General features: G+C 42.7%; 2 protein-coding genes across 2 annotated transcripts in view; both read left to right on the top strand.

The window, feature by feature from the left end:
- Positions 1–7,951, top strand: part of LOC103460167 (uncharacterized) — a 91,741-nt gene extending 83,790 nt beyond the window's left edge. The window contains 4 exon segments of the mRNA XM_081601164.1: positions 280–450; positions 5,640–5,810; positions 7,399–7,548; positions 7,766–7,951. Coding sequence (XP_081457290.1) covers positions 280–450; positions 5,640–5,810; positions 7,399–7,548; positions 7,766–7,772 — 499 coding nt within the window. The 3' untranslated portion in view covers positions 7,773–7,951.
- Positions 7,952–11,068: 3,117 nt separating this feature from the next.
- Positions 11,069–15,626, top strand: tubb6 (tubulin, beta 6 class V). The gene is given in 10 exon segments (XM_081602027.1): positions 11,069–11,163; positions 11,275–11,376; positions 12,072–12,207; positions 14,459–14,546; positions 14,549–14,592; positions 14,661–14,739; positions 14,742–14,781; positions 14,783–15,018; positions 15,021–15,113; positions 15,116–15,626. Coding segments are annotated over 10 exon segments (1,173 nt in total). The 3' UTR covers positions 15,376–15,626.
- Positions 15,627–16,048: the final 422 nt, after the last annotated feature.

Here is a 16,048-nt window from a genome sequence, read left to right as displayed (position 1 = left end):
GTATTCATGTCATTGATACTTTTATTGAATTAATGGGAGATTTAAACGTATTTAATTTTATCTTTATTTAATTGTTGCCATTTCAAACCTCCTGTCTTGTCAGGAACAAATCTATAATCTATGATTGATGATTGATGATCAGACCTGGAATTATTTTTACAAAGATCCTCCAACTGAAGCAGCAGAATATTAATGTTGGTATTAATATTCATGAGACTCTTTAACAGGTTAACCTGCATCCTGTTCAGCTTCAGCTCACATCTTTTATTCTTTATTCAGATTGTGGAGCTGCAGGTTGTCAGAGATCAGCTGTTCTTCTCTGGCCTCAGCTCTGAAGTCCAACCAACATCTGACTGAACTGGACCTGAGCTGGAACAACCTGAAAGATTCTGGAGTGAAGGAGCTCTGTGGTTTACTACAGGATCCTGAATGCAGAATACAACGATTAGAGTAAGAAACCATGTTTTATTGTGGATCTGATGTTTGTGATGTGAAAGTTGTGTTGCCACTAAACTGCAGACAGAAGCTGATATTCTACTGATCCACTCTGAGGATCTTCATGGTAAAGTCTGCTTTCTTCTTCTATGGTTTGGTCCAGTTAAAGTTTCTGTGTTTTATAAATAATCTGCTGCTACAGATGAAGACATTAAAACACTGATCAGTGATTTTAATGTTTCTGATCTCTTTATAATGATAAATCATCCCTGATTCCTTCATCCTGTGACATCAGTGATCAGCTGATCTTCTCCTCATCAAATCTCTAAAATCTCCTCTTTGCTCTGCAGTGACTCTGACTGACTCCAGGTCAGCCTCCATGTTTAGTTAGCTTTAGCTTCCCTGCTGTTAGCAGCTCTATGATGTTATTGTTTGCAACATTTCAGACAGTCAGAATCAGCAGGTTTTAAATGTTCAACCAGAAACTGAACCAGTTCACCTTAAAACCTTCATGAAATCAGTTTTTCTGCAGATTCACTTTGTAACAGTTCAGTTTATATTCTGTGAATAATTTGATGGAATTCAGCTGAAAATCAAAGTTCAGATCTTCAGTTGTAATAAACGTTTCCTGAGTTTGTTCCTGGACTTGGATCCACAGATTAATCGAGTCTCTGATTTGGACCGGCTGATCTGAGGTCAGAACCAGAACCAGGCGGCATTCGGACCCCAGTGTGTAGAAATCCCCTCCTTGTCAGGACTCTGGGCTGTTTGGCTTCATAGTTTATCATTTTTAATGTGTTTCACTAAGTCAGCCTGACCTGTTAACACATATTCTAGTAATTATTGATTATTGTCACGATGAATCCAATAATCAGATATTAAAAGATGAAGTAAATCTTTGTTAAATCTAATTTAACAGCAGTTTTACTATCTGCTGCCAACATCAGTCCAGGTTTTCTTATTGTACCAATAAAAAGTGACTTTCTAAGTGAACCTGAGGTTCTAATGTGACGTTACATTCAGAGTCATCATAATGAGTCAGGCTCACGTCTAAAACATGTCCACAGTCTTTATGTATCCAGTCAGGTCAACAGATGAACTCTGACCTTTGTGTTCATGACAGGATGTGACATCAGACTGTCTACCAGCTGCAGGAGCTCCGCCTCCGTTTGCTGTTAACCGTCCTAGTTAAAGCTTCCCTAGTTAACCGTCCTAGTTAAAGCTTCCCTAGTTAACCGTCCTAGTTAAAGCTTCCCCTAGTTAACCGTCCTAGTTAAAGCTTCCCCTAGTTAACCGTCCTAGTTAAAGCTTCACTTGGTTAACCATGTTAGTTAACCGTCCTAGTTAAAGCTTCACTTGGTTAACCGTCCTAGTTAAAGCTTCCCTTGGTTAACCGTCCTAGTTAAAGCTTCCCCTAGTTAACCGTCCTAGTTAAAGCTTCACTTGGTTAACCGTCCTAGTTAAAGCTTCACTTGGTTAACCATCCTAGTTAACCAACTAGGACGGTTAACCATGTTAGTTAACCGTCCTAGTTAAAGCTTCACTTGGTTAACCATGTTAGTTAACCGTCCTAGTTAAAGCTTCACTTGGTTAACCGTCCTAGTTAAAGCTTCACTTGGTTAACCATGTTAGTTAACCGTCCTAGTTAAAGCTTCACTTGGTTAACCATGTTAGTTAACCGTCCTAGTTAAAGCTTCACTTGGTTAACCATCCTAGTTAAAGCTTCACTTGGTTAACCGTCCTAGTTAACCGTCCTAGTTAAAGCTTCACTTGGTTAACCGTCCTAGTTAAAGCTTCACTTGGTTAACCGTCCTAGTTAAAGCTTCACTTGGTTAACCGTCCTAGTTAAAGCTTCCCTTGGTTAACCGTCCTAGTTAACCGTCCTAGTTAAAGCTTCACTTGGTTAACCGTCCTAGTTAAAGCTTCACTTGGTTAACCGTCCTAGTTAAAGCTTCACTTGGTTAACCATGTTAGTTAACCGTCCTAGTTAAAGCTTCACTTGGTTAACCGTCCTAGTTAAAGCTTCACTTGGTTAACCATCCTAGTTAACCGTCCTAGTTAAAGCCTCCCCTAGTTAACCGCCCTAGTTAACCGTCCTAGTTAAAGCTTCACTTGGTTAACTGTCCTAGTTAAAGCTTCCCTTAGTTAACCATGTTAGTTAACCGTCCTAGTTAAAGCTTCCCCTAGTTAACCGTCCTAGTTAAAGCGTCCCCTAGTTAACGTCCTAGTTAAAGCTTCCCTTAGTTAACCATGTTAGTTAACCGTCCTAGTTAAAGCTTCCCCTAGTTAACCGTCCTAGTTGAAGCGTCCCCTAGTTAACCGTCCTAGTTAAAGCTTCCCTTAGTTAACCATGTTAGTTAACCGTCCTAGTTAAAGCGTCCCCTAGTTAACGTCCTAGTTAAAGCTTCCCTTAGTTAACCATGTTAGTTAACCGTCCTAGTTAAAGCTTCCCCTAGTTGACCGTCCTAGTTGAAGCGTCCCCTAGTTAACCGTCCTAGTTGAAGCTTCCCCTAGTTAACCGTCCTAGTTGACCTAGTTAACCGTCCTAGTTAAAGCTTCACTTGGTTAACCATGTTAGTTAACCGTCCTAGTTAAAGCTTCACTTGGTTAACCGTCCTAGTTAAAGCTTCACTTGGTTAACCGTCCTAGTTAAAGCTTCCCCTGGTTAACCGTCCTAGTTAAAGCTTCACTTGGTTAACCGTCCTAGTTAGTTTCACTTGGTTAACCGTCCTAGTTAAAGCTTCACTTGGTTAACCATCCTAGTTAACCGTCCTAGTTAAAGCTTCACTTGGTTAACCGTCCTAGTTAAAGCTTCACTTGGTTAATCGTCCTAGTTAACCGTCCTAGTTAAAGCTTCCCCTAGTTAACCGTCCTAGTTAAAGCTTCCCTTAGTTAACCATGTTAGTTAACCGTCCTAGTTAAAGCTTCACTTGGTTAACCGTCCTAGTTAAAGCTTCCCTTGGTTAACCATGTTAGTTAACCGTCCTAGTTAAAGCTTCACTTGGTTAACCGTCCTAGTTAAAGCTTCACTTGGTTAACCGTCCTAGTTAAAGCTTCACTTGGTTAACCGTCCTAGTTAACCGTCCTAGTTAAAGCTTCACTTGGTTAACCGTCCTAGTTAAAGCTTCACTTGGTTAACCATCCTAGTTAACCTAGTTGACCGTCCTAGTTAAAGCCTCCCTAGTTAACCGTCCTAGTTAAAGCTTCACTTGGTTAACCGTCCTAGTTTAAGCTTCCCCTAGTTAACTGTCCTAGTTAACCATCCTAGTTGAAGCTTCCCCTAGTTAACTGTCCTAGTTAACCGTCCTAGTTAAAGCTTCCCTTAGTTAACCATGTTAGTTAACCGTCCTAGTTAAAGCGTCCCCTAGTTAACGTCCTAGTTAAAGCTTCCCTTAGTTAACCATGTTAGTTAACCGTCCTAGTTAAAGCTTCCCCTAGTTAACCGTCCTAGTTGAAGCGTCCCCTAGTTAACCGTCCTAGTTGAAGCGTCCCCTAGTTAACCGTCCTAGTTAAAGCTTCCCTTAGTTAACCATGTTAGTTAACCGTCCTAGTTAAAGCGTCCCCTAGTTAACGTCCTAGTTAAAGCGTCCCTTAGTTAACCATGTTAGTTAACCGTCCTAGTTGAAGCGTCCCCTAGTTAACCGTCCTAGTTGAAGCGTCCCCTAGTTAACCGTCCTAGTTGAAGCGTCCCCTAGTTAACGTCCTAGTTAAAGCGTCCCTTAGTTAACCATGTTAGTTAACCGTCCTAGTTAAAGCGTCCCCTAGTTAACCGTCCTAGTTAAAGCTTCCCTTAGTTAACCATGTTAGTTAACCGTCCTAGTTAAAGCGTCCCCTAGTTAACCGTCCTAGTTAAAGCTTCCCTTAGTTAACCATGTTAGTTAACCGTCCTAGTTAAAGCGTCCCCTAGTTAACGTCCTAGTTAAAGCGTCCCTTAGTTAACCATGTTAGTTAACCGTCCTAGTTAAAGCGTCCCCTAGTTAACCGTCCTAGTTAAAGCTTCCCTTAGTTAACCATGTTAGTTAACCGTCCTAGTTAAAGCGTCCCCTAGTTAACCGTCCTAGTTAAAGCTTCCCTTAGTTAACCATGTTAGTTAACCATCCTAGTTAAAGCTTCCCTTAGTTAACCATGTTAGTTAACCGTCCTAGTTAAAGCGTCCCCTAGTTATCCGTCCTAGTTAAAGCTTCCCCTAGTTAACCATCCTAGTTAAAGCTTCCCCTAATTAACCGTCCTAGTTAAAGCTTCCCTTAGTTAACCATGTTAGTTAACCGTCCTAGTTAAAGCGTCCCCTAATTAACCGTCCTAGTTAAAGCTTCCCTTAGTTAACCATGTTAGTTAACCATCCTAGTTAAAGCTTCCCTTAGTTAACCATGTTAGTTAACCGTCCTAGTTAAAGCGTCCCCTAGTTAACCGTCCTAGTTAAAGCTTCCCTTAGTTAACCATGTTAGTTAACCGTCCTAGTTAAAGCGTCCCCTAGTTAACCGTCCTAGTTAAAGCTTCCCTTAGTTAACCATGTTAGTTAACCGTCCTAGTTAAAGCTTCCCTTAGTTAACCATGTTAACCGTCCTAGTTAAAGCGTCCCTTAGTTAACCATGTTAGTTAACCGTCCTAGTTAAAGCGTCCCCTAGTTAACCGTCCTAGTTAAAGCTTCCCTTAGTTAACCATGTTAGTTAACCGTCCTAGTTAAAGCTTCCCTTAGTTAACCATGTTAGTTAACCATCCTAGTTAAAGCTTCCCTTAGTTAACCATGTTAGTTAACCGTCCTAGTTAAAGCGTCCCCTAGTTAACCCTCCATCAGTGGCTGCTGGTTCATTTGGTTCATTCATTTAGATTCTTTTGTTTCCTTTTAGTAAAACACTTTGTGGTTTTTTATGTCTGAAAGGCCTATAGCAATAAAGTTTACTTAAAGAGCTTAGTGATAATTTTAAGTGTTTTAGTAATTTCATGATACTTTTATTGAATTAATGGGAGATTTAAATGTATTTAATTTTATCTTTATTTAATTGTTGCCATTTCAACCCTCCTGTCTGTCAGGAACAAATCTATAATCTATAATCTATGATTGATGATCAGACCTGGAATTATTTTACAAAGATCCTCCAACTGAAGCAGCAGAATATTAATGTTGGTATTAATATTCATGAGACTCTTTAACTGGTTAACCTGCATCCTGTTGCTTCAGCTCACATCTTTTATTCTTTATTCAGATTGATGAGCTGCAGTTTGTCAGAGATCAGCTGTTCTTCTCTGGCCTCAGCTCTGAAGTCCAACCAACATCTGATTCAACTGGACCTGAGCTGGAACAACCTGAAAGATTCTGGAGTGAAGGAGCTCTGTGGTTTACTACAGGATCCTGAATGCAGAATACAAACATTAAGGTAAGAAACCATGTTTTATTGTGGATCTGATGTTTGTGATGTGAAAGTTGTGTTGCCACTAAACTGCAGACAGAAGCTGATATTCTACTGATCCACTCTGAGGATCTTCATGGTAAAGTCTGCTTTCTTCTTCTATGGTTTGGTCCAGTTAAAGTTTCTGTGTTTTATAAATAATCTGCTGCTACAGATGAAGACATAAAAACACTGATCAGTGATTTTAATGTTTCTAATCTCTTTATAATGATAAATCATCCCTGATTCCTTCATCCTGTGACATCAGTGATCAGCTGATCTTCTTCTCCTCATCAAATCTCTAAAATCTCCTCTTTGCTCTGCAGTGACTCTGACTGACTCCAGGTCAGCCTCCATGTTTAGTTAGCTTTAGCTTCCCTGCTGTTAGCAGCTCTATGATGTTATTGTTTGCAACATTTCAGACAGTCAGAATCAGCAGGTTTTAAATGTTCAACCAGAAACTGAACCAGTTCACCTTAAAACCTTCATGAAATCAGTTTTTCTGCAGATTCACTTTGTAACAGTTCAGTTTATATTCTGTGAATAATTTGATGGAATTCAGCTGAAAATCAAAGTTCAGATCTTCAGTTGTAATAAACGTTTCCTGAGTTTGTTCCTGGACTTGGATCCACAGATTAATCGAGTCTCTGATTTGGACCGGCTGATCTGAGGTCAGAACCAGAACCAGGCGGCATTCGGACCCCAGTGTGTAGAAATCCCCTCCTTGTCAGGACTCTGGGCTGTTTGGCTTCATAGTTTATCATTTTTAATGTGTTTCACTAAGTCAGCCTGACCTGTTAACACATATTCTAGTAATTATTGATTATTGTCACGATGAATCCAATAATCAGATATTAAAAGATGAAGTAAATCTTTGTTAAATCTAATTTAACAGCAGTTTTACTATCTGCTGCCAACATCAGTCCAGGTTTTCTTATTGTACCAATAAAAAGTGACTTTCTAAGTGAACCTGAGGTTCTAATGTGACGTTACATTCAGAGTCATCATAATGAGTCAGGCTCACGTCTAAAACATGTCCACAGTCTTTATGTATCCAGTCAGGTCAACAGATGAACTCTGACCTTTGTGTTCATGACAGGATGTGACATCAGACTGTCTACCAGCTGCAGGAGCTCCGCCTCCGTTTGTTGAGACCAGGATGAGATGAGATGATTTTTCTGTTCATCTGTAAAGCTTCACTTAGTTAACCGTGTTAGTTAACCAGTACCTGGTTCTGGTCCTACAGTCACTTGGACATTAAATTTTCTCCCTGACTTCCTGTGTTTATGGCTGATTCAATAGTTATTAATAGTTATGAATTAAATAGTTTAATTTCTCTGCTTTAATCTCCATCAGCTGATTGTTAGTTTGTGTGAATCTTGACTGATTTGCTGCAGAAGCTGAGTTTGTATTGATGGAGCTGACAGAGTTTCAGAGCTGAAGTCAGCAGGTTTTACTGAAGCAGCAGAAAATTAATGTTGGTATGAATATTCATGAGACTCTTTAACTGGTTAACTGGTTAACTGGTTAACCTGCATCCTGTTGCTTCAGCTCACATCTTTTATTCTTTATTCAGATTGTGGTGGTGCAGGTTGTCAGAGATCAGCTGTTCTTCTCTGGCCTCAGCTCTGAAGTCCAACCAACATCTGACTGAACTGGACCTGAGCTGGAACGACCTGAAGGATTCAGACGTTCAGCAGCTGAAACGTTTTGTAAAGACTGTAAAGTAAGTAAATGTTATCAGTGAGTCCAGCTGCTGTCAGCATGTTGAACTAAACCAGTTGGGATCAAATCAAAGCTCCAATGTTCCCAGTAAGAATCTCTGAACACGACTGAAGGCCCTGCTGCTCTTTCTACTGGATGTGCTGCGTCACTGACTGCTGCTGCTGGAGAGAAGCTGGAAACTCACTGATCTGATCTCTGATTCTTTCTTCTCTCTGCAGGATCTGATCTCTGTAAAGAAGAGAATCGTCTCTGTTTCCTGCTGATCCTCTGAAGCTGCAGCAGTTTGAGTCTAAAGAGACTCTGACTGGATCATGATGACCTTTGACCTGAATGGTTTTATATCCTGTTTTTGTGTCTGATATTGTTTTGTCTCTTTGTATCAATAAAGATCAAATTCAAACTCAGTTTTGCTCAAATTTAAAGTTGATATTTTTTCTGATTCATTTTCATCCAGAAATATGAAATAAATTCAAGTTTTTAAAATCCTCTGACATCACGTCAGTGACATCACTTCCTCTGAGAGGCAAACAGGAAGTAGATCATCCAGCTGTGTTGCTCCTTCATCCAATCAGACGCCATCTTTTCTCAGCTCTCAGCTCCTCATTGGTGCAGCAGAGCAGAACCAGCTGGTTCTGGTTCTGCTGGCTCAGTTAGCTGGTTCTGGTTCTGCTGCTAAGCTCCGCCCCCAACAGGAAGCTGGATGACGTCACACACCATGTTCAGCGCTGAGGGTTTGGTTCTGGTTCTGGTTCCTCCAACATGTGAACTGAAGGCGGCCATCTTGTTTCCAGAGACTGACAGTAGCTGTTTGTTACAATGAGATAAAAACTTTAATATTCTGATAATATAGAAGAAACATTTTCATAATTACAGTGTTTCCATTAAATAAGAAACATTTAAGTCACATGTGAATAAATTTGTTCACATGATGAATCATTAAAAACACGCAGCTCCATCATCCTCCCACTGCTTCCTGTCGTCTGTGGTTTTTGCAGTAGTAACTTCCTGTTGTTGATCATGTGATGCGAAAGTTTCATTTTAATTTTGTTAAACTAATTTCAACAAAACCAAAAAATGACTTCATCCAAAATGTTTTAACAAAATAATTTTTATTTTTTTCTGGTTTTGTTTCATTTCCATGAATCAAATTTATTTTCAAAATGTCAAATTTCTCATTTATTCTGTGAATAGAAACAGCTGGTGTTGTTCTGATCCGGCTGCCGGATCACACGGAACCAGTCTGAGTCCAGAATACCGGGTCAGCTGGACGGGTTCATCAGAACATCTGATCCGTTTGGGTTCATGTTCCTGCTTTAGTCCAGAGAGCCAAACGCACAGACATGATGGGAATCGGTTCAGAGAGCAGCTGGCTGCTGGAACCGGGTCAGAACTGGGTCAGAACTAGGTCACATGGAGCCGAGTTCCTGGTTCCTGTTCTATCAAACAACAAACTTTGCTGTTAAAACCCTGAACTTTGCTGTTTGCCTTCCTTTTCTGTCTCTGCAGGTCAAAGGTCAAGCTTTAGTTATTCTGACTTTTCAAAATAAAAGGTTTTATTTTGTGAGACCCAAAAGAACCTCGTCTGGTTCCTGATCTGCTTGGAGACGTGGAGCAGAGTCCAGTTAGAGGTTTCCTCCAGCAGGGCCGTTTCCATGGCAACCAGCATCAAACGATCTCATTGGTTGAGACGTCAGCAGGACTTCCTGATCCATCCAGGATGTTGAAACAACACAACACAGTTTATGGAATTATAATAATCTGAGTTTAATCCTCATCAGACTCGGATTAAATCCCAGCTGGACTTTATTCACCACTTCATCTGCAGGATGGAAGAACTGGAGTCACATCACACCAGTGAAGTGTCCTAGTCAAAGCCCAGAGCTAAACCTGACTGAGGACTGATGTTTCATAAAGTCTGCAGATTAAAGTTTTTACACTTTTATTATCCTGAAAATAAATGTTTCCATAATTCTGATCAACTTTCAGTTGGTTTGTTTCTAAAAGTCATGAAGGTTTTACTGAGATCAGGTTCAGTCGCTGTTATTAAAATCATTTCAGTTTGGACCGGATCTCCGGTTCCGACCAGCTGTTTGGGCCGAACGTTTCCATCAGAACTCTGGAGGAACCAATCAGAAACATGAGAACCTGGTTGGGTCCATGTGAAGAACCGAGTTGGTCCCTTTGGATCTGCTGGGGTGCGAATATTTTACAGCACTTAGAAAATGTGAAAATAATTATAAATATTCATAAAGTGTTTCATTAAAATGATGTTTAATGAAGCAGATCAGCTTTAAGGCTTCATGTCCTACGGGGAACCCTTCCTGCCAAACATCTCAGATAGAAAAACTGGATTCTGATGGAGGTTCAGACTTTAACCTGCAGGATTTGACCTTTGACTTTGACTAGGCCATCCTGTAATCTCTGGCTGGATGTTCAGGGTGGTTGACCTGCTGGAAGGTGACCTTTGACCTCAGCCTCAGCTGCTCAGCAGGATTTCCTCCAGGATTGTCCTGATTTAGCTCCGTCTGACCAGCTTCCTGTCCCACAGCATGATGCTGCCACCGCCATGTTTCACCCAGAGGAGGGAGAGAGAGAGAGAGAGAGAGATGATCCCTGGATGTTTCCAAAAAGCTGATTTAGGAAACAATTCAGGGTGGAAACCATATCAGAGAAACTGAAATGAATAAAAACTAAATTAGAGAAACTGAATTAAATCCTTTGATGCTTTTAGTTTCTTCACTGATTCGTTTCCCTGAACTTTGATTCAGAAACAGAAAAACTCATGAAACGATTGATGTTGAATCAACAATCAAACATTTAGTCAACAGCTATCATTAAATTCATAGTTGATCACGTTTCAAATCCAAACAGGTCGAGATTTAAAGGAGCTCAGAGTTTCAGCTGTTTTACAGTTTTCTGGAAGTTTGATTCACTGGAGCAGGAGGCAGCCGAGTGTGAAGGAGGAGGATCAGAACCTCCAGATCCATTTGAGCTGGAAACGGGTCGAGGGCCTTATTCGGGTCAGGGAGGATTGTCCTGACCCAAGTGGAGTTTCAGCATCTTAGCATCTTGTTCATTGTTGGAGTTCATTCATTTCTGTCTCTGTTCACCACCCAGGTCCGTTAACCAGTTTCAGGACCCGACCAGAACCACTCATTGTAGATTGAGAAATAATGAGATTTGGTTAGATATAAAAATGAGCTTTAATGCTAAAAGATGATCACATTTCACAATCCATACATATCATCCAAATGGAACATCAGGCTTCTCAGGTCACATTCACCGTCCAGCTCTGGGGTCAAGTGACCAGAAGCCAAGTGAGGCAAAGATTGTAGCAAGTTTAGCTTTTTATTCATCTCTGCAATCTGGACCCTCCATAAACTCTAATCAGTTTCAGTCTGTTTACATATGACTGCCAGTATATAAACATGGTTATGTAAGCTGCAGCATGTGAGGCAGAGGAAAGAGGCTAAAAGTGATGGAGGAAAATACAAAGTCTCTAACATTAAGAAAGAGGGAAAATGGAACAGGAGATCAATAGACGGATTGGCGCAGCGTCTGCAGTAAAGTGGGACCAGTCTGTGGTGGTGAAGAGACAGCTGGATCAAACAGGAAGGTCTCTATTTGCCAGTCGATCTACGTCCCTAGCCACTGCATAGGTTTAAGGGTCTTCACTGAAAGAACAAGATCACAAACACAAACGGCCAAAATGAATTTTGTCCATAAGGTGTCTGGGCTCCGTTAGTGATGGGATGAGGAGCTCAGTCATCCAGGAGGGACTCAGAGTAAAGCTGCTGATTTTTCACTTGGAGAGGAGCCAGCTGAGGAGGTCAGGCATCAGATTATGACGCCTCCCTAGTGAGGTCTTATGGGCACCTCCTACCTGGAGGAGGCCCACAGGGAGACCCAGGACACCTGGAGGGACGATGTCTCTCTATGGCCTGGGAACGCCTTGGGATTCCTGGAGGAGCTGGAAGAGGGAAGTCTGGGCCTCTGCTGACCCCACAAGACTGGGACCAGGGGAAGATGATTGATTTAATGATTGATTGATTATGGGTCATGTGACCAATTAACTCAAAATCAATGTGAGATTATTCAGCTAGACTGCATAGGTGAGGCTCCCTCATTTTTTAAGGTTTAATTTAATTTCAGCTCTTGACTTATTTGAAAGTAGCTCAACAGGAAAGAGGACAATGAGAGAGAAGACAAACAGTAAATGTCACCAGGCCGGGAAAAGAACATGCGACCACGATACGAGGACCATTAACATTAATATTCTGTCCTAGAATGAAGTTCATTGGGCCCTTTTGTTTTTAGCCCCTCCCCCTTTATGGCCTCTGCGGCCCTGATGAAAATATCACTGAAGTAAATTAATGTAATAAATTTAGTAAAATTTCTCCTAAATGTTGACTTTTTACAGTAAGTAACTAGTTACTCCGCTGTTTGGGCTTTTCGGGGACCAGCTGGTCTGTCGGACTGAATCCAGTGGATCCCCGCTCCCCTCCCCCGCACGCGCCTCCACAGGGCGCGGCCTCGTGAACGCGCATGGCGGCGCGAGGAGGACATAAAGGTGCGCGCGCCCGGAGCTTCACAGAGCGAGGAAAAGCAGAATAATGAGGGACATCGTTCACATCCAGGCGGGAACCAGATCGGAACCAAGGTTTGGACCCGATTTAAGTTACATTTTAGGGTTTTATTAGTTTTCATGATTCCAAGTTTATTGCTAATAAAATCAATAATTAATATCGTAACTCTGACTGAGTTCTGCTGGGTTCGGGTCTCCAACTCACCTGGTTCCGATGAGTCCATCTGTTCTCTGCAGAAACCCGGAACATTTGAAACTTTACCAACTTAAACTACAACAGTAAGCAAATAAAACAATAAGACTAAATGATTAAAATATATTTTTCTATCTTAAATATTAATTAAAACTAAGAATTTAAATGATTCAGCTGAAAATGTAAAGTTTTAAACACTAATACTTCTTTTATCTGTTAATACTGAATATGCAAACTGTAAATAAACTGGATTTTATTTTATTAAATCTAAAAGTAAATTTGTTTTTGTGGTTTTTAACCATTAAAATGTGAAAATAATATTATAGGATGTTATTCAGTTTGAGGTTTTTTATCTGCTCTGAAGGACTGAGATGGTCAGAGGGCCCAGTCAGGGGGGACCCACCCTGCCAGCATGCCTAGGTGGGCCCCATGTGGGGGAAAGAAGGGCTGATATATGGGTCCCACATGGGTTTGTCCATGTAGGGCCTCAGCCTACATGGACAAACCCATGTGGGACCCATCTGGTCTGCCCTCCTTTTCCCCACATGGGGCCCACCTAGGCATGCTGGCAGGGCCAGTCAGAGGAATGTATTTAAGTAAAGAATGACTTGTTATGAACAGTTTTTCCCATGAGTTCATTTAATTCCAACCCAAGTTTCTCTTGAACTCTTCAGACGGTTGAACATCAATAAACGCTTTTAGTTCAGGCATCAAGATGTCCTGGAGCTCAGCAGGCCTCTGGACCCGGTCACGGGTTCTCCGGTCCGGTCCGGTGCTCTAGTCCGTCTGATGTTCACCATCTTGGTCCACCAGACCCGGTTCCTCCTGATGGGGAGCAGAAAAACAACGATTCGGTTCCAGCTTTGGCTGCTGAACCCGACGTGAATCAGAACGATCGATAAACGATGAAGCAAAGATCTGCTGTCGGGTCGGTTCTGGACTCAGGAGTCGGTAGGAAGCGGCCAGTTTAAATCTGGTACCAGTTTAAATCTGGTACCAGTTTAACTCCTGGTACCAGTTTAACTCTGGTACCGGTTCCGTCCAGGATGATGGATCAGTCGGATCGGTTTCAGTTCTGGGAGGAGATCAGCGATGATCACGGCGTCGATGCAGCAGGAAGCTTCGTGGGCGACTCGGCGCTGCAGCTGGACAGGATCAATGTTTACTACAACCAGGCGTCCTGTAAGTTCTGCAGAACCAGCCGGGTTCTGTCTGCAGGTTCTGGATGAAGCTGGACTCTGATCTGTCTGTGCAGCACATAAATACGTCCCCCGATCCGTTCTGGTGGACCTGGAACCAGGAACCATGGACAGCGTTCGCTCCGGAGCCTTCGGCCGGCTCTTCAGACCCGACAACTTCATCTTTGGTAAGACAGGTCTGGGTCAGGACCGGGACCTGGACCTGGACCTGGACCGGGACCGGGACCTGGACCTGGACCTGGACCGGGACCTGGACCTGGACCTGGACCTGGACCGGCACTCTGAAAGCTGACCTCTGACCCTGGATCTGCTCCAGTTTCCTGCTGACCTCCTGCTGTCTGCAGGTCAAACTGGTGCTGGGAACAACTGGGCCAAAGGTCACTACACGGAGGGGGCGGAGCTTCTGGACTCGGTTCTGGACGTAGTGAGAAATTCAGCTTTCAACTCTGGAAGAGTTTAAAATGGTCAGAAATAAAATCTAATAATCATCAGAACTTCTTTCATCAAATCTGATCGTAAATATTGAGAATAAATTTAAGCTGGAAATGTGAAAATAAATGTTTGAATAAGTTTATTTATAACCGTTAGTTGGAAGAAGAATCCATCCAGCTCTGCTTCCTTCACATGAAACGTCACCAACATCGATGGAAAACTTCAGATTCTGTAAAAACCCAGAGGACGAAACTCTGGATGGTTTTTCTGTTTCATTTGGGTCCAAAAGGCAGAAACTGAAGTAAAACTTTTGTTTTTATAAATAAGCCATCAGGTTCATAAACTTCTGTTTGACTTTAAATCACTGAGTTCTGGTTCTAACAGCAGAGCTGCTGTAGTTTTGGGTCCATCTTTGGTTCTGATGTTTAGTCTGCAGGTCCAGTGAGGGGAACCGGTTCTCTACCGTCTCAGTTGATCCATTTCAGATGGTTTTTCCCTGCAGGGCTTCCAGCTGACCCACTCTCTGGGAGGCGGAACCGGTTCTGGAACGGGAACCCTGCTGATCAGTAAGATCCGGGAGGAATACCCGGACCCATCATGAACAGCTTCAGCGTCATGCCGTCTCCTAAGGAACCGGTCCGTCCGTCCGTCCGTCCAGGTGAACGTTCAGAACCGTCAGTTCCCGTCTCCTCTGTGACTCCCAGGTTTCGGACACGGTGGTGGAGCCGTACAACGCCACGCTGTCCGTCCACCAGCAGGTGGAGAACATGGACCAGACCTACTGCATGACATCTGCTTCCGGACCCTGAAGCTGACCACGCCCACCTAGCGACCTGAACCACCTGGTGTCGGCCACCATGAGCGGCGTCACCACCTCGCTGCGGCTCCCCGGGCGGCTCAACGCCGACCTGCGGAAGCTGGCCGTCAACATGGTTCCCTTCCCCCCGCTGACGGCGCGGGGCAGCCGGCAGTACCGGGCCCTGTCCGTCCCGGAGCTCACCCGGCAGATGTTCGACGCCCGCAACATGATGGCGGCCTGCGACCCGCGCGACGGCCGCTACCTCACCGCGGGCCGATGTCCATGAAGGAGGTGGACGAGCAGATGCTGAACGTCCAGAACAAGAACAGCAGCTCCTTCGTGGAGTGGATCCCCAACAACTGAAGGTGGCCGTGTGCGACATCCCGCCGCGCGGCCTCAAGATGGCCGCCACGTTCATCGGAAACAGCGCCGCCATCCAGGAACTGTTCAAGCGGATCTCGGATCAGTTCTCGGCCATGTTCCGCCGGAAGGCCTTCCTGCACTGATTCACCGGGGAAGGCGTGGACGAGATGGTGACCGAGTACCAGCAGAACCAGGAGGCCTCGGCCCGGGACGACCAGAACTTTGAGGAAGAGGAGGAAGAGGAGACGATCGAGTAAGAACAGGAAATTAAAACCTGAGTAAATATTTCCATGTGATTGTTGGAGTTAAAATGAAATAACTTTATTTTTGTTGAACAGATTTAATTATCGGGTCAAAGGTTGAGAAATGATCCGGTTCTTTAATTCAGACTCATTTCAGTGAATCCCAACATGATTTATCCTAATAAATGTTTTAACTCATTAAATGTTTCAGTATCTTCAAACAAAAACACTATTTTCTAAATGCAAATTAAGAAATAAAACATTTAAACCGGTTGGTTCAGCGGCTCGTTTCTCTGCAGACATGAGTGTAAAATATTCGTTTCATCGCCACCTGCTGGCCTGGAGGCCAAAAGCTGCTGCAAACTTTCCTGGTTTTTCTTTTTAAATCTGCTAAAACGTTTTAGCTTAATTGTTTTTATTTTGATATGCTTAGAAGTAACACTATTTTTCTGTGGTGAATTTAATCATCTCTCAAACTCAACAGTTAAAAGCTTAATGATCAAATTATCATCTGATTATTAAAAATCTCCATCAGGTCAGTTTATACCTCAGAAACTTCCTGTAAGAATAAAACTTCAACATTTCCTGCAGATTTCTATATTAATATCCAAAAAATCCAATATTTAATGTAATGATGAAACAGAAGCAGCAGAAACTTGTTTCCAGTTTTTCTCTTTTCTGCTGGTTT

Source organism: Poecilia reticulata, chromosome 20 (assembly GCF_904066995.2).
Source record: "Poecilia reticulata chromosome 20, P_reticulata-male-v2, whole genome shotgun sequence".
NCBI lineage: Eukaryota > Metazoa > Chordata > Actinopteri > Cyprinodontiformes > Poeciliidae > Poecilia > Poecilia reticulata.
This window is presented reverse-complemented; position numbering and strand designations above follow the sequence as displayed.